Source organism: Perca flavescens, chromosome 13 (genome assembly GCF_004354835.1).
Source record: "Perca flavescens isolate YP-PL-M2 chromosome 13, PFLA_1.0, whole genome shotgun sequence".
NCBI classification, from domain to species: domain Eukaryota; kingdom Metazoa; phylum Chordata; class Actinopteri; order Perciformes; family Percidae; genus Perca; species Perca flavescens.
Window position 1 is genome coordinate 14,401,540 of NC_041343.1, and position 27,305 is coordinate 14,428,844.

At 38.9% G+C, this 27,305-nt stretch overlaps 1 protein-coding gene across 3 annotated transcripts in view; it reads right to left on the reverse strand.

Annotated features, from left to right (window-relative positions):
• The window catches only part of klhl13 (kelch-like family member 13), a 41,850-nt gene that overhangs the window by 5,548 nt on the left and 8,997 nt on the right, over window positions 1-27,305 (reverse strand). For 2 of the 3 annotated variants that reach the window (XM_028595001.1, XM_028595003.1), the window contains 5 exons: window positions 9,479-9,620; window positions 7,541-7,673; window positions 5,033-5,229; window positions 3,179-3,974; window positions 277-390 (listed from right to left, as the gene is read on the reverse strand). In XM_028595001.1, the coding sequence (XP_028450802.1) occupies window positions 277-390; window positions 3,179-3,974; window positions 5,033-5,229; window positions 7,541-7,673; window positions 9,479-9,620 (1,382 nt within the window). Of the gene's footprint in view, window positions 1-276; window positions 391-3,178; window positions 3,975-5,032; window positions 5,230-7,540; window positions 7,674-9,478; window positions 9,621-14,724; window positions 14,788-27,305 lie in introns of those variants that run through there. The other variant, XM_028595002.1, reaches the window with a different exon arrangement.

The window sequence follows — 27,305 nt, forward strand, 5'->3', positions numbered from 1 at the left end:
TTTAACATAGGGGTGTACTTACTTATGCCCCCTGTATTTTAATGAAGAACATTTATTTATTTACGATATATTATTCATTCACAAAGAAAATTGGTGTCCTTAAAAGGTTGGATTTTTCCTCATTGTTTTAATTAAGGCATTAAGATCAATTTCCAAAAGACGATTTTTTTATTCCTCTTTTTAGTCAACTTTAGCATGGGTTCATAAAGTTACGAGTGCCACTGTATGGTTAAACTCACTACACATTCACACAACATTACAAATGAACTCACTCACCTGAAATATACATATAACCACCATACACCGTCCCAGCGTGGCCATAATGTGGTTCATTCATTTTGGCAACATACGTCCATTCATTTGTCCTTGGGTTGTAGCACTCCACAGTAGCTTGAAGAAAAAGACAAAAAAAAAAAAGAACGTATTAGTAGAAAGTAGGTCAAGACACAACTAAGAAGACTAAGGAGGACAAACAGCAGCAAATGAGGCCTTGGAGGGTCTCAGCTTGAAAAACACAGATTTAACAGTACACATCCCTACAACCCCACCAGCACTGAATGCACTAACTGCACAGGAAATGGGTAGATTGGAAGATCCTTTATCTTAAGGCCTCTGAGGACGGTTTTACAATATCCGTGCGAAAGTGGAATAGGGACACTGGGATTCGTGAGTGACGCTCATAGGTGAGTGACCTCTTAACAAGCAGCAGTCAACTTGTGTGCTCACTGTAATCTTGGAAAATGGTTGCGATTGGGTGCAGAGCAAGTTTGACAACCAGCAGGAGTGATGTAGACTTAGGCATCAAGGGATCTTCCCCTCGAAGATGCCTCAATGAAGTGTTATAATTTACAACATTACAACAAGAGTGTGTGCTTTGCACTTTTTAGCCTCAAACGCCGTCGTCAAACATAAGGGGAAGCACAGGTGTACATTTTACCACAACACCATGGGCCATAGATAAGTGATCTTCTTATTATCTTCCCAGCTCGGGGAAGTCTCATCTGTATTTTTTTTGTTTTTTTAAACAGGGGTAGAGATATTGTAATCAAAATGATATCTTGTTTCAGAGAGTGCAGTTAATAGAAAAAGTAGTTGGTAAACGGATTATTGGTCAGAGACAATAAGCGGTCTCAGCTGAACACCAAGAATATTTTTAAGGCTTTGGTTAATTCAATGACTTGAAAAATATTCATACTGGTTCCAAAATACAGCAGTAAGCTCCAGGCCACAAAGCAGTGTGAGCCACCTGGGGAAATGTCAGCCGGTAAAATGAGTGAATGCCTTACTCAACAACCATCATCAAAGTGACCTTGAGCAGTGCACAAAATATTGCAGCTGCTCAGTGAAGTGGAACAGACATATTTAGAAGACAATACTTGTACTAAGCGCAGTGGAATTATATGAATGCAGAGCAGGGTTGGTCTCAAAAAGGAATGCCTGTTATTAAAAAAAACAAAAAACTCTTCTAATTAAACAAATGATTATTTACCATGAGTATGAACACTGAATGTTGGCTGATTCACCTACTGACACCAGAGGCTAATTAAACTTAGAAAAATAGCTTTTCTACTTTACTCTTAGATTTTCCTATGATCAGCTGAAAAGGTCCTATTCCTAATTAGAATGATTTTTCTCTTCTGCAGGCTGTTCATCAAAATGGGACACACCAAGGGTCAAGCTGCTAGCTGGTGACATCTGGTAATAATCACTATGTAGCATACTTCTCTGACCTACAGCAGTGATTCCAACATGTGGGGTCGGGACCCCGTAATGGGATCGAACGTTACTGTAAGTCATCTGTGCTGCTTTTGACAATTATTATCGACAATTATTGAATAATTGTCAAATGACCATGTGACATTTCAATTGTGCGACCGAGGTAAACAATGTTGTAATTCTTTTTTTAAAGACCTATAAAAGGTCTTATAATTGGGTAAAACAGAGATTTGTCAAATATATTTTTGTCATTAGAAAAGATAATATAGAGAATAAGTCCACAAAGACTAATGGGGAATGAAGTCTGGCTACGTAACAAAAAAATGCAAAGTGTACCGGTTAAAATGGAAAGGTTCCTGCTATAAATATCCATCTTGACGTTGTTAAGCTTTTCTTTTATAACCTGGTCATTTCAGACGTAACAGTAAAACCACACCCGTATGACCTACCCAGAGTAAACAAATAGAATGCAGGGACTCGGCACATCCAGAAAACCATCAAGGCTAAACCACATGCAGTGAATGGGCAGTGAAACGTAAAGCAGAAAAAGGCACTTGTGTAGACAGCCAGTGAACCGGGGCCGTGTTCTTTTTGGTCTAATTATAACCCAGAAGAGAAGACCGCTCACACAGCAGCCTCTCCCTCTCTCCACTGCAGTTACAGAGCTGAATTTAAGTATTGGGTGGCACCTCGCTGTGGTCCACAGTTGCGGGTGCAGAGATTCCAGATTGGTTACTCAGCAACCAAACTACAATGAACGGATATAAATATATCACCCCGTTGATGTGATCCTACCAGATGGGTGAATTGTGAGTCCAAATGTCGCAAAATGATGTTTAAAAACTATGAAAAGCACCAGATTATGGACTAATGATGATCTGATACGACCCCTTTATAATCACTGAGAAATTGTATGAAACTTTTCACTTCCTCTCTGCCAGTACGGTTCGTGTCCCCACCGGTCCTGACCTACAATTCAATGGTATCTGATACTGCCTTGTAGTAAAACCTACAGGTTATGTGTAACTTTAATCTCGAATATTTGTTGAGACCGTCTCAGCAAAGTGTTCAACTTAACAAAAATATTTAAGGCTGTAGGCTGTGGCTTTTTTATTATAAAGTGAAAAAAATGTAACGTTACAAAGGATTTGGCATGTGTTAAAATGCTTCTGTAATGGATTACATTGCATTTTAAAAGTGTTTATGATAATGTGCACATCCTCTAAATTGTAGGGAATTACACAGAGATTATGCAAGCAACATGTTGAAGCAGCAAATGATGTTGACGATAGGCACAACCACTTGATTACCAGTGTCAGTATGCTTGCAGCCTTAATAAACTGCACATTTCTCCTACTGCTCCTTGATATTTAAGTGTATAATCTCATACAATATTAATTAAAGTTGTCTGCTGTTGCTTAAAAGGAAACCTAAAAACAAACAAGCAGGGAAATAAACTCACCAAGCTCCCCGGCAGCGTTCCTTCCACCGACAGCGTAGAGGTGTCCCTTGAGTGCACTGAGGTGGAAGAAGGTACGTTTTTCATTAAGGCATGCCACCTGCATCCACTTGTTGTAGCGAGGGTCGTACCGGAACACGGTGTCCACTGCTGTCTTGCCTTTGGTGTCGTAGTTGCTTTGGCCACCCACCACATAGAGAAAGTTACCGATGACGGCAATGCCGTGTTGGTAGCGGGGTGCATCCATGGGTGCCAGCGCCTTCCACTCATGAGCCTTCTCATCAAAAAGACGCAGCTCCTTACTCACAACTAGCTGCTGGCGCAGAACACCACCCAGGGTGACCAGGTGGGCACTGTCTGAGCGGATGGCTGTCCGTTCTGACTGCATAACTGGCTGCATGTAGGGCATCATTTGGTAGTTGCTAGCCTCCAGGAGAAGGTTGACACAGGTGTTGTCCGTGCGCATAAAGTCCACTGTCTGCACGTGATTGATGAGTTCCTGTGGGTTCATGAGGGGAAAGCGGATGTTCTTCATGAGCTTTGGGGCAAAGTCCATACGCCCGTCTTCGTAGCGTAACCAGCGGCAAGCAGCCTTGAACAGGTCCAACTCAGTGCAGTGTTTCAAGCTGTTGCTCGACAGTACAAAAGCCAACCGTTCAAATGGTAGCTTGACAAACTCTCCCGTGCCCAGCAGTGAGGGGAAGTTTTTTAGGATGAAGTTGTTGACATATTTGTCCACCTCTGTGAGGTTATACGCGTTAGCGATGCGCCCCACCTCAACACAGTTGTCAAGAGAAACCTGCAGGGAAGAAGAAATCAAAATCGGAATGCTGCATCCAAGACTGACAACACATCTTTGGACATGAATGACTGGATCTTCCTAACTTGTATAGATAAACTTGTTTCCTTAGACAGGATGACTTCTAATTACAAAATATAGTAGTCATTTAGCAGTGATGCTGCAATCAGAGGCAAACGAACATACCGTCTACACCTGTAACACAGAACATAAGCAGTGAGCAAGAGGATTTGCTGTTTTCTCTGTTTTCCAGCACTTTAAACTTAATACTTTTCAGTTTTTAAGACTGTTGGCAAAATAAGTAATAAGTAAAATAAGTAATTTTAAGATGTCAACATGTGCTAAGAGATTTATTACAAAATTGAATCCACGCATATTAGATTTAGTTACATTTTAGCAGTGTATTCAAAAGTAAGCAAGCTCATACCTTCAGAACACACCAGAGTTCATGTACATTAATATGAGCAATCCTGCCAATTTTATATACTGTACATTTTCTATATAAAAAGGACATGTTTATGAACACTGACTGCTGCTATTTTCTATCATAACATCTTAAACATTATACCTGGCACCTTTCTAGCCAAGCAGAATTGTCAAGTTGGTTGAATAAGTGCACTGAAAACCTGAAACAGCGCTGTTTTTTAGAATGTTAGGGGGTTCTGGGCTTAACATAGCAAACTTTGTGAGACAGACCATGAACATGGAGTAACTAGTTACTAGTCATCAGCAAGTTGATCTAATATAAGTGTAGCCTACCAGAATTTGTCCACCTTAACGTAGCTCTCCTCTTCTTTATTGTCTTGATTATTTCTTCTGACTGAAATTTCTACTTCTCTTCTAATCCTTCTTGAAATGTGCTTTTATGTATGTGCTTGCCAAAATATTCTGGGAAATAACCCACAGCTTTCAAAAAGCTTTTGAAATCCCAATATCCAGTTATTTCATCCAACGACCTTAAACATGTTCAACAACAAATGTACAACTGGCCAACACTAGAGGAAAGCTGTGTGCTGTGCAGAAATGTGTAGCTGTGGCTTGTGTGTCTGCCTCCTTACCCCAGATATAAGAAAAACCTTGCAGAAGTCCAGCACAGGAAGGATTTGTAAAAAGCTGGCTGCCTCAAGTGTGTCTTGCAGATTCTCCATGTTGAGTGACAACTTGGCCGTGTAGATAAAGTCAATGATCTTCTTCAGGCCTATTCGGTTAACTCCGTGAAGCTTGATGCACATTAAATCCTGTTCTTTCATTCCACCTGCATCAGGGTGAGAGTTGGGGGATAAGAAAAAGTAGACGTGGTTCATCTTATACATAATGTTATCTGACTAACAGGTCTGTGAGCAGCCAAATCTATTTGATTTTTTTTAAAGAACTTGAAGAATAAAGCGCATATAGCTGAACAAATTAATTTAAGCTGAAAATATAAATTGCATTATTTAATTTAGATTCCTATCCCATTGTGCGTAAATGACAATGAAATGTTTTCAGTGTCAAAGGACTTATGTTCAAAGAAAGGATTGAAGGTCTTAGAGAGAATCCAATTATTCAGCATCTGTGTTCACAGCTCCCCTATCACTAATGAGCTATCCCACAGTACAATTTCCCCTTACTCTTCTTCTATTCTCATTGCAGAACCTTCTTCATCTTTATCATATACTTTAAATGACAAATCTCCAAACTTAATTTCACGACTGTCTTGATATGACATCCAAAGTAGCTCTGCTGACTGTTCAAAAATTAACATTGCTCAGTAATGCAAGTGACAAGGGTGCTAAAATTACGAATCAAAGATTGAGTCATGAAAAATAAACACCTTAATTTAAACTAATTGGTCTAAGGTCCAATCAAACAGTAAGGTCACTTTTACTGACATCTGTGTAACTAGGTTTCCTTGGGTTTAACCCATAGACTGTTAAAGGAACACGCCTACTTATTGGGAATTTAACTTATTCCCCGTATCCCCCAGAGTAAGACAAGTCCATACATACCCTTCTCATCTCCGTGCTGTAACGCTGTCTGACGGCTCCAGCTCCAGTAGCCCAGGACAGAACATGCAGGTGAATGTTTCCAAAAATCCTACTGCTCCGAATAAGTGACAAAATAACGCCAACATTTTCCTATTTACATGTTGTGATTTGTAGAGTGACAGCGTGTACAAAAAACAACGTAACTATATTCTCAGACAGGCTTGCTGCAAAGCAAATCATTCCGCCACCAAGTACTATATTCTTCCACCTGAGAATATAGTTCCTGGTTTGTTTACGGTTAGAAGATGGCTATGTCTCATGTGACCTTGTTTTTTGTACACGCTGTGACTATACAAATCACAACATGTAAATAGGAACATGTTGGCGTTATTTTGTCACTTATTCGGAGCAGTAGGATTGCTGGAACCATTCACCTGCATGTTCTGTGCTGGCCTGATGCCGCTGGAGCCGTCAGACAGCCTTACAACACGCACAGAGATGAGAAGGGTATGTATCGACTTGTCTAACTCTGGGGGTTACGGTGAATAAGCTAAAGTCCCAATAAGTCGGCGTGTTCCTTTAATATTAATGGACAAAGCATCCGGTTCGGCAAAGTGCTGCAAATGCGGAAGTGCCTTAAACCTGCATTATATCTGAATTCCAGCAGGGGGCGAGATGTGCGGTTGCAAAGGGAGTTCGGTTTCTGTAGAAGTCTATGAGAAAGTGACCCACTTCTCACTTGATTTATTACCTCAGTAAACTTTTTCATAATGAGTTTATGGTCTCAATCGCTAGTTTTAAGTCTTCAACACAGAATGATGTTCATTTTTTGAATTATGGTCTTGTTGATTTTAAAATCGGCGATAAAGCAGGGGGTGTTTTAGGGCGTGGCTATGATGTGATAGCCAGAGATCAGGATGGCTGCGCCCGTAACGGCAAACTCAACGACTAGCAGATCTCCACCAACCAAATGGTGACGTCATACATGCTCTCTCCATTAATATTAACAGTCTATGGTTTAACCACAAAAGGCCATACAACACCTGGTCTTTTCAGTCTAATTACCTTTTTGCATCCAGCAAGTTTGTAGAAATGTACCTCATTTCTAGATATGACCATTTATCAGTTATTCCTCAAAATACCATTCACACACTGTATGTTTTTAAATGTACTTAAGGTCCATCTACCTCTGCATACAGTGTGCAGAGAAGATGAAACAGGCTAGTAAGTCACATTTACAATCATAAGTACAAATGACCATCAACATGAATGCATAACAATGCAGGTTGGTTTTATAACATGGACACGGTTATGAATATACACACAATACTGGAGGGATGTGTGCACAAGGTCAATTTGAGTAATCTCTCAGGAGGCAAAATGACAGCGCCCGTCTTGAAGCATGGAAATGTTCACGAATAAAAAAATGGTTTACCAGAAAATACAGTGCAGGAGCGAAGAAGATACAACGCAATCAAATGCATGCGGCATAGTGACAAGGAGCAGATCCCGCACAAATCAGCGTAACTGGTACCAGTAAAGTGGCTAACCCAACTGTTGAACAAATGCCCTGGTCAGTGCAAGGCTTTGCAGACCCACCTGTGAACATGGCTTTGAAATAGTCGGAGGAGGAGGCCATCATGGCGCGGTGTACAGGGAAAGCTTCATCGCCGTCCCCAGCCACCAGTGTGACGTCACATAGTAAACCTTCTATCCTCAGCTGGTCAAATCCCTAAGAGGACACGAAGAAATGTGAGGGATGAGTGTTACTGAGCCGAGCTTAAAGGACCTGAACTATGCAGTGGTTTTATTCCAGAGAAGTGGACCACGGCATGTCAGATGTGAGCTCATAGAACCAAAATGGTATGTGATGGCCCTGGGATCTACTTGAGCCGTCTGTCTGATTGTGGCCTGCTTGATTTGTTGCTGTCTTGCGCCTAACTGGTTGAGAATTATATGTTTAGAGCTACAGAATATTATCCCCATGTAGGCATAGCAACATAGTGAGAAGTTGTACAGCATGGAGGCATTATCTGCAGAATATCGGACTTCGGCTACACAGATTCATTCCGTCTCTTCGGGGGAAACTGTTGATATTTCAAACAAATAATCCCATCCTTATCCTTTAATCCATGACTTGTATATCAGCACTGTTCATTTAAACAATGCAGTCAACTGCAGTGACTCTTTGGAGAGTCATATTTTGTGTCCACTGTTCAATTGCTTGGCTGCTGCGTACCGGAGGTTGTCTACACCTTTTTCCCCCCACAAACATAATCACTAATCTGGACACCTGCTATAATTGACTACTACATCTTATGCTTTTTGCATTAAGTAAGGCAAAAATGGTTAAGTTAAACGCATCCTTCATCCCATTATTTGCCATGACTTACTGTACGAATCAATCATAACAGTTAGCACTAATAGCAGGCAAGCATAACAAAAACATACAATACATGCTATTAACATAATACAACAACTCAAACTCTTATGGGTTGCGTCCAAATACACCAGCTAACTGAGACTAAGTGAGTGTGCTAACTATCTGTGGCCACAGGGTGTAAGATTAGATGGCCTAGAATAATCATTCTAATTCTCTAACTGTGCTCTGACACCAAGAGAATAATGTACAGCCATTCGTTTCAATGAGAGCTGGTGACGAATGGCAGCCATTGTTGGGACAGCAGCAAACAGCTCATTGCCAATATCAACTACAACAACTTGAGGTTGATCTTAACACATTGTTTGTGACATGCAAAAGCAGCCACCAACTGCAGATTGGAAATGTATACTGTAATATATTATCTTCCTATGTAAATGAGATCTATAACTTATATTAAACTAGTTTTCTTTGAACTTTTTTTTGTCATGCATCTATTTTATATATTACATAATGCACAATAATCAATTATCAACTGTTTTACTCTCTGCTTCTCCTTAATGGTGTAATTTTTATAGATTATTCAGTTCTCTGATACATGGGAACTGTTGTTCTTTTTTTTTTAAATATTAGATAAGTTTGGCTACACTTCAATGAAAGGAAAGTTTGGGTTCTTTATCAATATGATGTGCTTTAACTGTCAAGTACCTGCTTCAAATACACATATTTTTGGGAAGAAAGTAGGTCACTTCAACAACTTAAATGAAAAGAAATGAAAAGAATTAGATTTATTTCCTGTTACATTCTTGATCAGCAGTGTTTCATAATAGTCTTGTTGTGCTCACTTATCATATCACATTACACAGAAACCAAATCCCAAATGCTTTGTTAATCATTGAAATACTGTCTAAGCTATTAAATTGTATCCTGTAATTCATGCCATGAGCTCTTCAACGTAGTTCTGATTTAGCAAATTAACCAGTTTGTAGTCTTATAGTAGGCGTAGATTAACTTGGATAGATATTTATTTTATTGATAAATTAGTGATAATAAGGAACCTGAATGACTCTACTTCATTTTATGGAAACATTATTATCAGACAAAGATGATCATTGACTTAACATGCTTCGTAAGACACTACATGTCTGAACTCTTACCTGAAGAACCACTGAGCTGTGTGTGTTGCTTGTGAAAAATCGAGTGTTTCCAGTCTTTGATGCCTGAAGGTGAGCAGAGATGCCCATATCACCATAACCCAGAGCAACTTTCATGTGAGCGTCGTCGTCCTCCACGAGGGATCTGTTAGCAAAAAGAAGTTAAGTTTTTACTTCAAAAAAGGGTAGCAAAAACACGTTTTCCATCTAATTTTAGCTTATGGAAAGTAGGACAGAGAAGTTCTCAAAGTGACACTACTTAAATACATATTGTGTGGTGGTAGCCTCATTGTTAGACAAATTGCCACTAAAAGTTGCAGATCTGCAAGCTTGGAGCAGCTGGAAAGATTGCGGCAGTGGGAGTGTACAAGGCATGATCCATACTTTCATAAGTGCCTTTGGACAAGGAACTTCACTCCCACCCAACTAAGGCCACTCACTGGGTCTTAAATATGACTAGCTGCGTCCAAATTTCATGAAAATAAGCATTCTTCCTAGTTCAAAAGAAGAAGAAATGTACATAACATCAGAGCAATCTCTTCACTATCTGGAAACCGGAGCTCAGGATGGATTAGATAACATTAGCTACTAAACATTTTTCTCAATAACATCAGCAATGAATGTGACTTTTATCAGCCATATTATCATTTAGAAATGATATGTGTAGGTTGTTAAATTTGAAATACCCAAGGCACTTAATAAAACTACAGAAACTCTTTTATATTAGCAGTTATGTTGTGCTTATGCATGTGTATGAAAACAAAGTCTAAGCTGATTAAGTATAAACACGCCAACTTTATTTCTAAAACAATAAAAAATGTGTTATCCTGAGTGTATCATTTTATTTATAGCCACTATGAACCAACTGAATTCCTTAGAAGTGTACATGGATTACCTAAAAGCAACACACATGCTGCTGTTGCGTATACAACCCAAACCACGGGCGAGGGATGGTGATGTTACTTGGTCAGTCATATTCAACAGCAAGCTATGTCAACAACTTGCCAAGTCATGGATTAAAGGATAGGGATGGGATAAGTTGTTGTTGTTGAATCTGGCTGAATATTCACCGCCATCAGTGTGTGAGTGAGTGTGTGAGCCCTTTGGATAAAAGCAGTATATTAAATGCAGCCATTTACTAATTACCACTTGAACACAATGAATGTCAAAATCTAAAGTGCAATTTCCCACAAAATGCAATGAACACATCAATGCTCCTTGGATGATGAACCATTGTCCTTGAAGTGCCGCCCTCGGGCCAATATGTCAACTTTAAACACAAGATATAGGCCTACTGTATCTCGTAAATGTTGTTTTATGACATATTGTCATAAAATTGGCATGAATACTTTGCAAATAGATAAGCCATTCAAATTTGAATGACCTTCCATCGTAAACATTGCATTTTTTTCATGTTTGGTGCAACACTTCTGTATTGCAGGCTATAATGAGCATTGTGGCCTATAGGACACCAGCAAGGCTTTAGAACCAAGACATTAAAGTGGATCATAATGCTGCGTTTTTAATCAGTGTTTTGACTCAAGCGGGACACTGATGGGTGCGGAAGCTTGCTCACACACAGCTATGTCATGCATCATCTCTCAGAGTTAAATAAGGACATTAAATCAAATCAAACTATTTTGAAATGGACTGCACAGCATTGAAAATATTAGTTTTCAGAAAAGCTGTGACTGAAATACAAAACCACAAGACATTATTTCTCAGTTTTCAGCACTCGGAAAAACAACAACTTAGGAGACAAAACGCTGCTAATGATGATTGAATTTAATGAAAGTTTGGTTTCAAAATGTGTAATTGATTTTATAATGCAGGGATTCTACAATATAGCAGAACTTGGGTTGAGCCTTTAACAGCCTTCTACCAAGGAAAAGAATCGGCTGTGTAGTAACGTGATATATTAGCATTTCTCATCCATATAATCCAATTCTTATGATATCCCTGTGCTCTAGGCCAGTCAAACTAAAATGTAACGTAAAGTCCTTAACAGCTCCACAGAGAGTGTGACTCAGACCCCCAAGGGGCATACTCTCTGCAAATGGGTACATTTTGCACTGACAAAACTGACATTAGAGAATCAGGCTCAACTGGGTAAAAGAATCATCTCAAGGTTTGTGAATCAACAACAACCAGCCAAGCATTTATCATCTGCTATCAAACAGCACAACTGTCTCTAAAGGTTATAGGATAAGCAAATAATGTTGATTGCACTGCTTTGAATTTGATGCCAAGTTCCTGCATTTCAAAAGTGCTGCCTCTATAAAACAAACAGCTTGTCTTGTTAAACAAAAGACTATAAAACATATCTTACAGTATTTCTAGAAAAGAGAGTCACTGAGTTGAGGCAGGTTGGTATTCTTTAAAAGGAGGATAATAACGTTAATGTAACACCAAAAGGAACTACATGGCTTGTGACTGACAATGGGGGTGGTTTGTGTAAAAAAGTGCCTTAGGCCGGCTACACACTGCCTGCATGGCGTTTCTGTTTCGTGTCAGCTGCATGGATTTTTCTGTCTTTACACACCAGTAACGTGTCTGACACAGTGCTGCTGCTAACCTTGTCTGTACACATGTATGTTTCCCATTGATAAAATGAAATATCATAAATAAATATATACTGATTTTATTACAGCAAAGACAACGTCGGCAGTGTTGACGGCAAAATAGGCTAGAGAATATTTAGTTATTTCTAGCATGCACGCGTTTTCGGCACGGCTCGAGGCGTGCCTGAGTAAGCTGTGTGTAAGCTCTAACCTGTTAACATGGGAGCCGAAATAATAACGGACACGCCACACAGCTGACACGCTCAGGCGATGCAGCCAGTGTGTAGTTAGTAAGAGGTGATGCACATGGACAGAAGGGCTATGCAACACAATGGCCCACAAAGATTTGCATTTTACACACTGAATGAAACCTAAAAATATTACAACTATTCTTTATGCAATTTATAGGGATGACAGAATAGTCACAAAGCCGCTCATTTTCAGATGAAGATTGGCCTGGTTTTGATACAATATTCTTTTACAAAAAAAATGTGTGTCTCAGCATAAGAGTAAATTTGTGTCTTCAAACGGGCCCATGAGCAGGCAGTGCTTGTCAGATGTAATAGACTAATGGTTTTTGGGTGGACTACTTATATAATGAAGCAATTCTAAAGTCCTTTTGTAGAGGAACACTTGAGTTTTTTTGTGCTTAGCAGAGTGGTTTTATAATTTGCAAGGAAATGTCCCCTGTGCTTTGAGAGGACGCTATTCAACATATCTAAATAAAACAGCTTTAAGATGGTAGAGGAATGATTGGAAAAATGTTTGAAATTAATTTGTTCGTTTATGTGGCAGATTCAGGCTGATAATCAGATATGCAAAACTTATTTCACTTCAATTGAAAACAATCATCTCTTTTTCCCCCTCACATAAAAATAGTATAAATGTGAAGATGTGCACATTTAATATTCTTTTCAAGTGCAGGTGGACATACACGCCAACAATAAAGAACTAAAGAATGTCCTCAATGCTGAGAAGCTATTATTTTTTTTCACTCATCAGACTCATTATACTTCCAACCTTTCAATGCAACTCTATTTTCAGAGTAATCACATATAATGATATGTATGTCTGTAATAGGAGATGTACATATCACTATATCAATGCAAGGCTTGTACATTGTTACATAAAAGGCTGCTCTGCCTATTATTGTTTATAGGTAGCACACCATGACACATCTGATACAAAACAATGTCAGTTATTAGTTATTTATTTAAAGATTCTGACAAGGGTCACGATCAAAATGCTAATAAGTGTGATACTAAGAAGGAGAAATGTGCAAGATCCTTTTTATTTGAATACAATTAAAAAACAGATTGCAGATATTTGATGTTAAATATAGTCATTACATCAGGACACACCTAGACAGACAGAGAATAAGGATCCCCTTATGGCCGAATGAATAATCTGTGCCAGGTTAATGATGTATGTTATTTGTACCTAAATGCTGACCTCTATCATTCAGCCATGAGATTAACAACAGCAGCTATCAAAAGGGAAACTCATGTCTAATAATGTAATTTAATTTAGTAAAACAAATCTTTAACTGGCATTTTCATATTAGGGCTTGTGGTTTGAGATTTTGGAGAAAAAGAGCAAATGAGGTCTGTAAGAGCAGCAGAAGCCTTGCTTTTGTCTGCTAGGTTTAAGAACAGAGAATGGAAATGTCCTTTACTGATCACAATGTGCACATTCATATGGAACTATTCTGTTTCAATAATCCTTTATTTTTCTACTATTTCAGAATGATAGATTCACTGAACAGACTGCATGAGGATGCTGGGAGTTGTTCTCTATGCTATGAAAAATATCAAAACAAAAAAGATAGTGGAAATGCATAACAATGATATTTATTTGCAAAGTTGTGATTCAAAATTGTTTAAAGTCACCTGGAGGTGAAAAACATTTGTTATAATAATTTAATTTCATAATAATTTATACTCTTTATTGATCCCCAATTAAAATTAACGGCTACACTATAGACATGTCAACACTTCTTTGGCTGCATTATCTGGGGAGAAAAGTAATTGAGAGGAAAAAGTTTCATCGCAACTTTATCTAAGGATTTGAGAGAATGAAAACTTTCCTTCACTTTTCTTGTCAAAGAAACTTCACTTTAGGGCTCCGATGCTCCGAGCCAAACTCAAGGCCGACAAAGGCTGACTGATCAAACGTTTTGTGTCACCTCACGTCTTTGCACTTGAACACACCACTAACTTCAACCATGTAACAGTCAACAGCAATCTCTTTTCAAGACTGATGATTAGGCCAAAGACATTTGGGGTATATGATGGAAAAACATTAAGAGAAGGTCAGGTGGAATCTACTTGTCATTCCTTTCACATGCTGTACAAGAACTGCCGAACAGGTAGGACGATGAGAATACATCAAAAACAGAGACAAAATGAGCACAAAGACATGGAGGTTTCTGCTACCACGTGAAACCACTATGATCTAAGCCACACATGCTTGAGGTCTATCGTATACAAATCTTGAATCTTGATCTTGATAAACTGATGATGAGAGGATGGGATCAGTATAAGCTAGATTTTACAAGGAGATGATCATGGACCACGTCTAGTAGGAATTTCTGAACACTACCACACAACACTAAAAAAACTGGCACAGCCTAAACAGTGGTCACAATCACACTGACACACAGCACAGGCAATGAACTGGCACATTTACCCTGTCAGGTGGTAAGTCGGACAGGCAGCGAGGAGAGAGTGGGTTGTCCAAACCACAAAGGAGTGTTGGTGGCTGCCGAAACGAAAACAAAAAAGACAACAGCTACAGCATCCCACAGAATACGTTTTTTTTTTTTTTTTAAAGATTATTTGTTTGGGCTTTTCTGCCTTTAATGGACAGGACAGGTAGGTGAGAAAGGGGAGAGAGAGAGAGGGGTGGGGGGCCGGGGGGGACAGGCACATGCAGGAAATCGGCACAGGTCGGACTTGAACCCTGGACCTCTGCGTCGACACATAAACCTCTATGTAAATGTGCGCCTGCTTTACCAACTGAGCCAACCCGGCCAGCCCACATAATACGTTTTATTCCTCCCAAACCCACCAGAGAACCTGGAGACCGAATCCCTAGCTGCATCAGTGGTGTGCTTAAAGATAATCATGTCTGAAAGCATTAATGCAGCTCAGCACTGACAAATGAAAAAATAATTTATTAAACTTCAGAATATTTCACAATTAGTTGGCATCAGTCATAGGCAATTGACAGACTGTGGGTTTATTTGGGGTTTTATGTGTATCACTTTTTTTTATATAATTACTTTTAAAATGACTAAAGTGAGTTATAATTAAGATATGATACAGATACATTGATAAAACAAAAAACAGTTCTTACATTCTTAACTGTGTTTAAAAAGCTTTTATGAGTTTAATGATTTACAAATGTCAGAGTTTAATTCAATATGATGCTATCACAACTCAACAACACAAAACCGTGCCTGAGATCTAAACAAAATACTGAGAAAAGGCGGTCTGGGATTGCCTCCAGAGGGCTCTCACAGACTGTTCCCCAACTTGTCAATACTGACGCCAATACTGGATACCGGGGCACAAGGCGCTAACATGAAACAAAGAACAGAGAAACTCGGATTAAGACACACAGAGGGAGTGTGACTTTATTCTCTGTTTAGGATGCCATTACTCTAGCATATCTTTACGTAGCAAATATTCGTTTGCTGCTATATATGTATATACAGTATGTGCTAGATATCGAGGACCGCATCAATAAGTGTACTTTATACACAAAAGTTTGGCATGTTGTGGTTTTTCAGCAGTTTATCACAGTACATTGTTCACACCTTGAACAAAATGCGGATGAATTGAATATGTAAAACCTCACATCAAACGATGCATTATAATACATACTGCTTATCTCTTAGAGGGCATACTGTCAGAAGCTTTGAAATAAAGGGAATTAAAATGATAGATGATGAAGATAAAAAGGCTTTTATCTTTGGGGCCTAATAACAAAAAACAATTCTTGAATTTAGGAAAACATTCTATTGTAGAATCAGGGGCGTCGGACTCGGGGGGGAAAAAGGGACTGAGTACCCAGGGCCCTCATGTGAGGAGGGCCCAAAAAGATGCTAGAATGAATAGCCGTGGATGCTGGGAGGGGCCCATAGAAAATGCCTTAATTACATGGCCCAGAATTTTGTGCTACGCCCCTGCTTAGATTAGTAGTAAAATAATAGTACTACTTAAATTAGAGAGGAATCATCACTTGGTATACATGGTTATGGTAGAGATAAAAGCTTTGGTTTTAAGCTTCCAACTTGAAATTTCTGAATTCTGGCAGATACTGTAGATACGTGGAAAAAGCAAGACCTGTGATTAGTTCCGAGTGCAGCAATTTCTCAAGTTTACACTTTAGACCATTTTGCTCTCACAGCCTCCTCCATTTTATGGCTTTTTCTTCCCACAACAAGCACCGGAAAATACATTGTTAACTTAGGGCTGGGCGATATAGAGAAAATCAAATACCAAATGACCAAATACCTTGATATCGATACCGCAGCAATATTGTAGTGTTGACTATTGGTGCTTTCACAAAATATTTACACAATGAGATTTTTGATAAATAATCATCAATAATGTGGATATAATGACTAAGTGGGTAAAATGCAAATAATTGAACAGTTACAACAGTCTGGTAAGTTCAGAAAATGACATCACTTTACTGTAATGCAGCCTTTAAAACCAGGAAAAGACAACACTTATGCCATATTACGATATCCAAAATATAAGATGATATCTAGTCTCATATCACTATATCGATATAATATCGATATATTGCCCAGCTCTATGTTAACTACAACGGAAAGGACAAATAACATAAATGCTATGCTATGTATCTTTTTTCTTTTTTTAAAGCTGCTTTTCCCCACCTATTTGGATGTAAAGCAGGGCTGGGAGAAATAGAGGAAATATTAGGAAGCAGTGGAGGAAGTTGGAGGATTGAAAAAGAAGTAATGAAGAAACAAGGGTGCCACCCCATCCTTTCATGTCAGTAAAACGCTTAAAAACGTCCCTCCACCAGTGACAGTTCAGGAAGCTGAAGTCAACTTGGCTTTTCCCCTGGGATGACAGTGGAAGGGTCTTAAAAGATTAATGAGGAGTATAGCTATGCTGCCTCGTCATGCTTAGCCATGCTTTGATATAAACTTCATTAATCTCATCTATTTCAGGTTTTGAACATCTGAAAGACCAATGACATGGTTTTTGGAGCAAAATATCCTAGAACTTGCATTGTGGAATTTATTGGAAAATTATTTTGACACCCATGGTAAAGGATAGGTACACAGTTTTTCAAGTCTATCTTACACACACCTAATCTTTTCTGACAAGAGCACTGAATATGAAATGAATTTACAATAGTGTGATACCTGAGATATAGTAGATCACTGGTAGGTTAAAAGTTAGCAAGCTACTAGATGCGAGGGAATATGAATAAAGTTTTAATTGCGTCAATTCCTAGGCCATGCTTCAAAATAACTGCTTACTCATAGGAGACAGGAAGAACGATCACAAAAACGTCAGAAATCCCCCCAAAACTGCATTACACAGACATTTAAAAGTTTCATTACATTTTTTGCTTACATAATTTGCTTACAGCTACGGTGGCCTAATGCGACATATTGTTAGAACAGGAACACAGGAAGAGCCTGAGAGCAAAAAAAGACAATGAGCCAGCAATGGAATTGGCATTGACAAAAAGATCACAAGACTCCTACGGTCTGGCTGATGTGCTCAGAACATGCACTCCAGCAGCTGAATCTGAACCACTCACACAAGAAAATAAAAAGGCATAAGTAAAGGTGACAAGTTGCATGGAAACAACACAAGGGCATCTCTCTGAAGTGATCTGAGTGGAGTCACCGAGCACCGACAAGACACCTTAACTGAAGAGTCCATCACTGAGCACAGCAATGCAATAAAGCTACATGTTGAACAGCTTCTACTCCTAGGGAAAAGGAGATATTATTCCTTATTGCAAATGAAGAAAAGCCCCTGTATAATGTAAACCTATCAAGGTACAGCATGAGACTAGCCACATGATTATCAAATGGGTTATTGTCTTCAAGTATACAAACATGCTTACATTCAGCAGCTGCTTCTCCACCTTTCCAAGCAGAAACACTTACATTTTACCTTAACTCAACTGTTAATTTAACAACTGAGAGGAAAAAAAAATTATTTCAGAGATTTGGGTGGAGTTCTTGTTTTCCTTTCCCCACCACCGCACAGCAAGATGCAGTTGGCAGAGAAAAAGAGGTAGTTGTGCAGTCTTATAAGTCATCTCTCATTCCTTCTTCTATTCCATCAAACGGACGGTGGTGCATCTAAAATGTGTCACCAGGTCTGGTGGATGGCTTGCAATATGAAAATGTGAATATATAATATGTAATATATATATCATAATGAATACAGCTATTTTTACAATGAGCCATTTTCTTTTTTGTCCATTAATAGAGTTCCAGTAAAAAGGAAGTGATCACTTATCAGACCATTTCAAACATCTGTGTTCCATGTGTCTGACAAATGTTGTTTGCTCTTCCCATTCTGATGAAAATTGGCACTTTCCTAATTAACACTGTGGCTCAATCAACTGCGATTTACTATTTACAGACTTGTAAATGGTGAAAATCACACATGGAGTTCGGATTTAAAATTAGATTAGATTGAAATCAAACAGAGAAAACACGAGTTCCAGTATTAGAGGTTGTCTTCATAAGCTTCAGTAAAAGTGTAATAAAATTTGAAAACATGTGAAAACAACCCCCCAGGGTGTCACAAAATATATGCTGACAGATATAAGAATTGCATGAAGCGGCTGTTTAGTGATTTGGTTTTTGAATTATGTGAAGCAGTAGGTCCACTGATATTGCCAAAATATTAGCGGCTCACTCTGTCCAGGATAAACTATCCATGTTCTCCAGATAATTGCTCCAATCATGCTGATAATCTAAGCAGTATGTACACTATAAAGAGTCTGTAATTCCACTTTATAATCAGAGAGCATTTTAGGGTTAAGGCTGTTACATCATTAAGGGCTGGGGGATTTAAATACCTAAAATTGAGTTTTAACAGTTTCAAGCTGCACCACAAGTGGTTAAAGCCAAACAAGCTTCATAATGTGTATGCGTGTGGGTGGACCGGACAATCTGTCAACATGTACCAAATGCTAGATCAACCTGAAAGATGCTGTAAGAAAACATGACCCAGTTGAGTATGTGCAAACCAAAAAGGACAACTACAGCCAGAATAATACTAATTTGTGAAGAAAGCTTGCATTCCTCTTTTTTGAGAAAAAGCTCCAAATACAGTGAATTGTATAGTCACTGGAGATATGTGGAATTATTTAACATATGCAGACCAAGTAGGGGGTGTGAACCCATGGACAGAATCCAGAGACTAAACAAAAAGGCCAGAGATGTGTCAAAGCAATGGGGAATAAGACGTGTCAGCATAATTTTGCCTGTACACAAAATAAGTAGAGGGACATAGCTTTGCATACAAAGGAGCTTAATCTGCCAGTATCTAAACAGGGATGCACAATTATTGTAGATCCTTCCACAATCATACAGGTCAACAATATTGAAGTTTTTATATACTTTTAATTCCCCTAGCTGTCCACCTTCCATTATGGGAGAAAAATTACAATTAATTCACAATATAAAACTATAGCTCCATTCACACATGCACTGCAGCCCCCTTAAATTATCTAGACATTACCCAGTGGAGCTGTATGTGAGAACGCAAATGTCGAATTCAGTTGGATCAGACATCAGATGGAAGGACACGAAGACGGCAGGGAAAATGTCTAACTGGAGGGATGACGAGGTGAGGGAAACTTCTGTTGGTAAGGACCAACGCTGAAATCATTAGAGGTGATTCAAGGAACGGCAAGAGACTCAGTTGTTTAAGACCAAATTACGAACCGTAATGCTCTACCCAGGGTCCACCCTTTCGTCTACACCAAACAGAGTATTTCCAGTAAGGGAGAAAGTGTGAATCTTCTGTTGTGTGCTACAGTGTAAAAAGATGGAACTGGCAAAGAGTAAGGTAGCTTTGACCTGACCCGCTGATAGGATCCAGATTTAGAAACATCTACTTAGATAAGAGTTTTGGGAACCTCTGCTGTAGAATGGATGCAGATTTGTTTTTCCAATCCAGTCTTCAAACCTGCAAGAACAGATATTTTGGCCAAGGCAAGCAGTAGATTATTAACTCAGTTTATTCACGTTTCTGCAATTCTTTTCTTTCTTCTTCTTTTGGTTTTATTTTTAAATATCATATTTATCATTTACACTGACTGGTCAACTGTGTGGTTACACTTCATCAAGGTTCAGCTCTGTGTGTGTGTGTGTGTGTGTGTGTGTGTGTGTGTGTATGTGTGTGTGTGATGAGCACAGACATGACAGTCTCACCTGACTGAACTCCCTTAAAGCTCTGCCAGACAGACTGCCTATGCATCCCCTCCTCTGGCCTTCCAATGATCCCTGTCCCTGTGCGTAAAAATGATCATATATTGTTCCACATCACTGTGATCATCAGTGACTATCTAGACAGGAATTTAGAGAGCATATTAATCGCTCACGTCTTTATTTAAACAGCAGGCTGTTTCAGTTTAGCTTCTTTTTAGCTAATGTGGCACACCAACTGATTCTCTGCCTTCCATTGAAATGGAGAAGCCGACATGTAAGAATAAGTAACCGTTACATCATTAGGTTCTGACAACAGCTCCAAAAGACACACATCCTGTATATTTAAATATGCATCTCATAATGTGTGCTACTTCTTTAAGAATTGTATCTATACATTAATGTGTGGCTTTGTGATCTATCCTTGATTGCACTTAAAGCCCATGTTGCAAGGTTTATTTTCTAACGATTTTTTGCAATTTGCTTGTTGGTAATAAACATTTAAACTGTTACTCAACAACATCAAATACAATGGATATCACAAAACGGAATAAAATACGAAAAAGTAGTACTTTTTTACAGTGGTTTCTCCTTTCCCCCACAATGCACTGCAGGACGTCACGTTGGGGAGATGACAGGCGAAAGCCATTGACACATATACAATGGACCAATAGACCCCGTTGCTCTGGACGGAGACCAGTGAAGGCTATTAGCAAGGGGGTAAGCTTCGCTTCAGAACGCAAACCTCCGATGGCGCCATTTTGTTGCTACGAAGCGATCACCTCGTTAGCATTTCACTGACCGCCATTTTTTTTTTTACGTCACTTGACTGCGAATAACTTTACATCTGAAGCGTTTAAAGACTCCATTTGTCCATTGTTTAGTTCCAAAGAAACACGACAATGTATAAAAGGCTCCATTACCTTGCACCTCACGTTATGGCTCCGTAGCAGACGTTTTTGTAAAAATAAACTAACGATTGTGTCATAACCAAGTGACTTACTGTAGCACAGTAGAGGAATTACCGCCTAGTACAGGAGAAGCTTGCAGGCAGTTTCGACTTACATTGGGGGAGTGAAAGGCAGCTTGGACGGGGATGCTATTCGGCTTGTCATAAGTTTAAACAGCTAGCTAACGCTATGCCGACGTTTGCTAACGTTAGCGCAACAGTGTTAGCTTAGACTGCTAGTTAAATAATAAAGTGCTGTCCGTATGCTAGCGGGATTAGCTAGCTAACGTTGCGTAGCCAGCCAGCAACTTCGGCAATCGGCAGTAGTTTCGGCGAGCTAACCGCGACAGTATGTTGACCACAATCAACCTCTGCTGTTAAAAGCAGTCAATCTGTGATGTTTTGAAATGGAGACACGTGGATGTGTTAACTGTCGAGGTTAGCTCGCCGAAGCTGCTTGCTGGCTATGCAACGTTAGCTAATGTCCGCTAGCATACGTACAGGCAAACTATAGCCAGTTAGCTTTGTGTTTAACTAACAAAAACCATCTCGTAGGAGCGAAGTTTAACGTTTCATTCAATAAAGTTATGGTACAAAAGTATGGGATTAGTTTTGTGACTTTAATTCCAAGCAAAACTTCTCAGGTATCAAACAAAAAACACTAATTCAAGCAAACAAATTGTCACCTCAAAAGGTAAAACTTAAAACTTGCAAACAAAACATTTGTCTAGTTGTAAACTATTGGTCTTTTATTTGTTTGATATTATGTCCTTTTGTTTACAGTTCCCTCTGCTTCTTTCTCAATGATCAGTCATTTGCTCTCTCCATCACGTTTGCAGTCATGTTCCCTGCTTTCTCCTTTGCGCTCCCTGAGTTTTTGCTCGCGATTCTGACACAAATATCTCGCGTGGGCGGGTCTACAGGGGTGCGTCCCCATTGGCTAATGAGTGTTAAGGGAAAGGTCAGGGAAAGTTTGAGTGACAGCTCAGCCTCAGTGCAGGTAAACTAACGTTAGAATCTCAGAGTCTGGTCTGGAGGACACACAAGCCACTCCACAGCGGATTAATGCAAGATTAATAAAGTGTAAGTATTGATCATATATATATTATCTGTGATCTACGTTGCAAGCATGGTTACTAGACATTTGTTGTTTCGTTGTGTTATGTTACTTGCTAGCTAGTTAGTAAAGCTTTTTTAAGTTAGCATTTAGCGTTAGCTATACTGCTAACGTTATCTAAAACTTGTAGCCACTGGCTACCTTACTGAGCAAATTTACCATGGGAATCATGTATTCTTCGTGAGGCCTTACTCAATGGAGCTGTATTAATTATAGTCTTCTCTCTATAGAGATCTGCAGGACCCGAGCAGAGCTACGATGCTTTCCCAGGTAACCGTAAGTTAGTAACGTAGCTATATTATGGTCTATTAGGAAAAATTATTATCCAGCTAACTACTAATTGTTGTGGTTGGCCTGATAATACACAATGCTAGAGTATTGGTTAAGTTGTACAATGTAGAAGCTGTGAATGTAATATATATATATAGAGTTCGACACATACATTAGATAATGTTCCATCTGTACACACTGCTTCTTCTTTCTTTGCACTACCTTAAGATGGCAGATAACGGACGTATTTTTTAGCGCTGTAAAAGTCAATATTTAGAATTAATGCATAGTGTTACTACTGTCCAAACTATGTACTTTAACTACACACCAGGCCCTTGACAAATACTTTGCTTAGTGATCCTTATGGTTTGATGTGATGTGCATGTGTCCTGGTGGCTGGCCATATCTTACTTTACACATGTAGTCAACGTGGAGGTAGGAATCTAGAAACTGTGATCAGTAATATTCCAGAAATAAGTGTTCCAGTAGTGTTCAGGAAAGCTAGAAAAATGTTTCTAGAGTGCAGGCTTTATTACAATTATTTATTATTGAGCTAATTTCAAACACTTTTTATCATCCAATAAGAAGTCAAGGAAGTGAAGGACTACAGCCACATCCCTGCCCTTCAGAGATCTTTCCTGCAGAAAAGGCTGTCGTCCAGGAGTTGTGTGTGATATTCCTGCACCACCCTCAGAAGTGTTGTTGCAGACACAAGTCAGCGGAGAAATACAGCTTGCCTTAGGTGAAACTGAATATGTGAAATATATACATAACCCAATTACTCAGTATGTTTGTGTATTGTTGGTGATGAAAAACTGACCCTGACCTGTGATGTACTGCAAATAATGACTGAGTTCCAGCTTCTTCTACCACCGGGGCCCCAGCAAAATATGTTCAAATATCCATTATGTGGGTGAAGTTTTATATTGGACTAAAAATAAAGCATTATAATAGTCTCAACCTTATTTCCTGTTTTATATAATGAACCAAACAGACAAGGGTGTATGTAAAAAAATGTTTTAATATATTATGTGCCTTTTAAAATATAATTACAGTAAGACAATGTAAACACAAATTAAATTACAGGACAGTATACTGTAGTAGGATATATTGACATACAATGGACTAAGAAACTACAAGTACACCAATGAAAACTTAAGAAAAAGGTTATTGTAAGTGTTAATTGAGTATCTAAGCAAAATATGATCAATACATATGCTATTGGTCTACACCCTGGCTGTTTGAAGCCTTCGCACACAGTGTTTCCTCCACAGAGAGACTAAAGGCTCCTCTTCCTCTGCTGCTCCCACATCCTCCTGGTTGGTCGGCCTGCTGCCTGATGTGAGCTGTGATAGAAAATTATAACAGTTTCTTACACAAATCAAATGGTAACAGTTCTTACTGATAACTGAAGCTTCCAAGGTTGTGTGATTTACAATTAAAAACTTGCTTTTCAGTAGCCATTAGTAAATGTGTAGGCTTTAAAAACACTATGAACATTTTCCTTATGCTGACCTGCTTGCAAATGCAACAGAAGATACGTAATTAGAGTTAGGATAGCCAGTCTTTGTCATAACTAGGAAAGTACAGATTACCACAAAACTATAAAGATGAACCAGTTAAGCAGTGCTAACACTGCATTTGTACTGTACAGTGTGTGTCGACCTCTAGATATAATACATTATATTCACAGCTTCCACATTGTACAACTTAACCAATACCCTAGCATTGTGTATTATCAGGCCAATCAACCACAACAATTAGTAGTTAGCTGGATAATAATTTTTCCTAATAGACCAGAATATAGCTACGTTACTAACCTAAGCTTAGGTTAGTAACGTAGCTCTATTATAGAGCTACGATGCTCTCCCAGGAGCATCGTAGCTCTGCTCGGGTCCTGCAGGTCTCTACAGAGAGAAGACGATAATTAATACAGCTCCATTGAGTAAGGCCTCACGAAGAATACATGATTCCCATGGTAAATTAGCTCAGTAAGGTAGCCAGTGGCTACAAGTGTTAGATAACGTTAGCAGTATAGCTAACGTTAAATGCTAACTTAAAAAAGCTTTACTAACTAGCTAGCTAGTAACATAACACAACGAAACAACAAATGTCTAGTAACCATGCTTGCAATGTAGATCACAGATAATATATATATATGATCAATACTTACACTTTATTAATCTTGTAGTAATCCGCTGTGGAGTGGCTTGTTTGTCCTCCAGACCAGACCGAGTCTCTAACGTTTGTTTACCTGCACTGAGGCTGAGCTGTCACTCAAACTTTCCCTGAACTTTCCCTTAACACTCATTAGCCAATGGGGACGCACCTCTGTAAGACCTGCCCACGCGAGATATTTGTGTCAGAATCGCAAGCAAAAACTCAGGGAGCGCAAAGGAGAAAGCAGGGAACATGACTGCAAACGTGATGGAGAGAGCAAAAGACTGATCATTGAGAAAGAAGCAGAGGGAACTGTAAACAAAAAGACATTATATCAAACAAATAAAAGACCAATAGTTTACAACTACACAAATGTTTTGTTTGCAAGTTTTACCTTTGAGGTGACAATTTTTTTGCTTGAGTTAGTGTTTTTTGTTTGATACTTGAGAAGTTTTGCTTGGAATTAAAGTCACAAAACTAATCCCATACAAAAGGAGCACTAACGCCACAAGTCTTATGTTGACAACGTGGACGCAGATATAGGAAACTCTGAAGGCAGTTGTAATATTTACCTAGCCGGCTAGGATAACGCTGTTGCGCTAGCGTTAGCGAAACGTCGGCGTAGCGTTAGCTAGCTGTCTGAACTTGTGAAAAGCTGAACAGCATCCCCCTCCAAGTAATAAATAAACACCAGGCAAATATGTTGTTACTGGAGCTACTAGGCTACCATCAAAACGTGAGATATATAATCATGATATCAATCATATTTATGTGTTTACAACCATCGGGGGATTTCACAGGTGGGACTGGCAAGTTAGCACATAGCTAGCATGATGCCTTGTATTTTCTAGATCTAGATAAGTTTACCGGTACTTATCTGAACTAACGACATGATCACTGTCACTAGATATAAATAAAACATTGACGTTCTCTTGGTGCTATTCACGGACAGTAAAAACACCTCTACCTCATCCCAGTCAGTCACCATAGTTCTAGTACTAGGCTGATACACGTCTCCCCAACTTGACGTCATCACCGAATTCTGGAAAAAAAAACACTAATACCAAAAACGACAAAAACCTGACAAAAACTGGGCTTTAACACTATTTGGAGACATTTTTAACAATGATGTGTGCTATATGTACCTATTAATCAACAGTGGTGGTTAAACTGCAACATGGGCTTTAAGAGTTCAATCATACAGTATGTTGGCTAAGAACACCATTGTAGATTTAAAATCTCTGCTGGCATATCATCCCCAACTGAGTCCAATTAACACATAAATCACATTGCGATATATCTGGTGAGACCCTCCAGTGCAATTCCAGTTTTATGTATTTTTAAACATAAAAAAGTCTTTGTCAGATGGTGTTCAAAGTCAAAGTAAATAAGTGCAAACCCATCTCTTATTCAGTTTGAGGTCAGCTATTAAATGAACTATGTTCCTATTATTTTAGAATTGATGAATTATTTAATTGATCAAATAAATTAATGCAGGTTATTAACAAAGTGGGATTTGAAGAATGTAAACTAATGGGGCATTTACCTTGGAGACTCATAGCAGTAGCACAGGGGATTCAGCAGAAAGATTTGACAGCCACATGAGACATGTGAAGCATCTACATTCACAAAATTCTGTTGAGCTTTCATTTTCCCTATAGCTGTACAAACCGTATGGGATTGTATCCTGTCCCACTGGCTTTAACTAACACTAGACATATTTCTAAAGACTAGGTGGCTTTAAGAAAAGTCTTGAGCCATTTTAGGAGCAGCAAGCTTTCTTTCAAACAAAAACAATAAATATATATTATATATATATATATATATATATATATATATAAAATATATAAATCAGTAGAACCAAGGGACAGCAGCAGTCAATTTTATAAAAAGGACAAAACGTGCCAGATGTTATTTCATTTTTAGATGTTCTTTGAAGGATTGATTTTCTCCCATTTTTGCGTAATGAGCTCGTTGACAAAGAGTGACAGGGAAAATGGGAAGAGAGAAAAGAGGTACGGCATGTACTAAAGGTCCCCGCCTTGAATCGAACAGGCTGAGGTTGCTGGCTCACCAGGACGCCTCTAAGAGGTGATTACTAAAGACAGCAGTCACACATATTAAGTGCTTAGTACTGAAGCACTGTAAGATGAGGGATGGCATACAAGGATTTCTTGTGGGGGTGAAAGATAAACCCAATGGCGTTTTACTGAGCAGCAGATTATTCCATGGGCCGTACTGGCAGTGAACCTTAACCATTCCTTGCTAGCATGACATCTGCACCACAGGCAGTTCACCAGTCTATATATAGATTAGAGTGGTTTCAA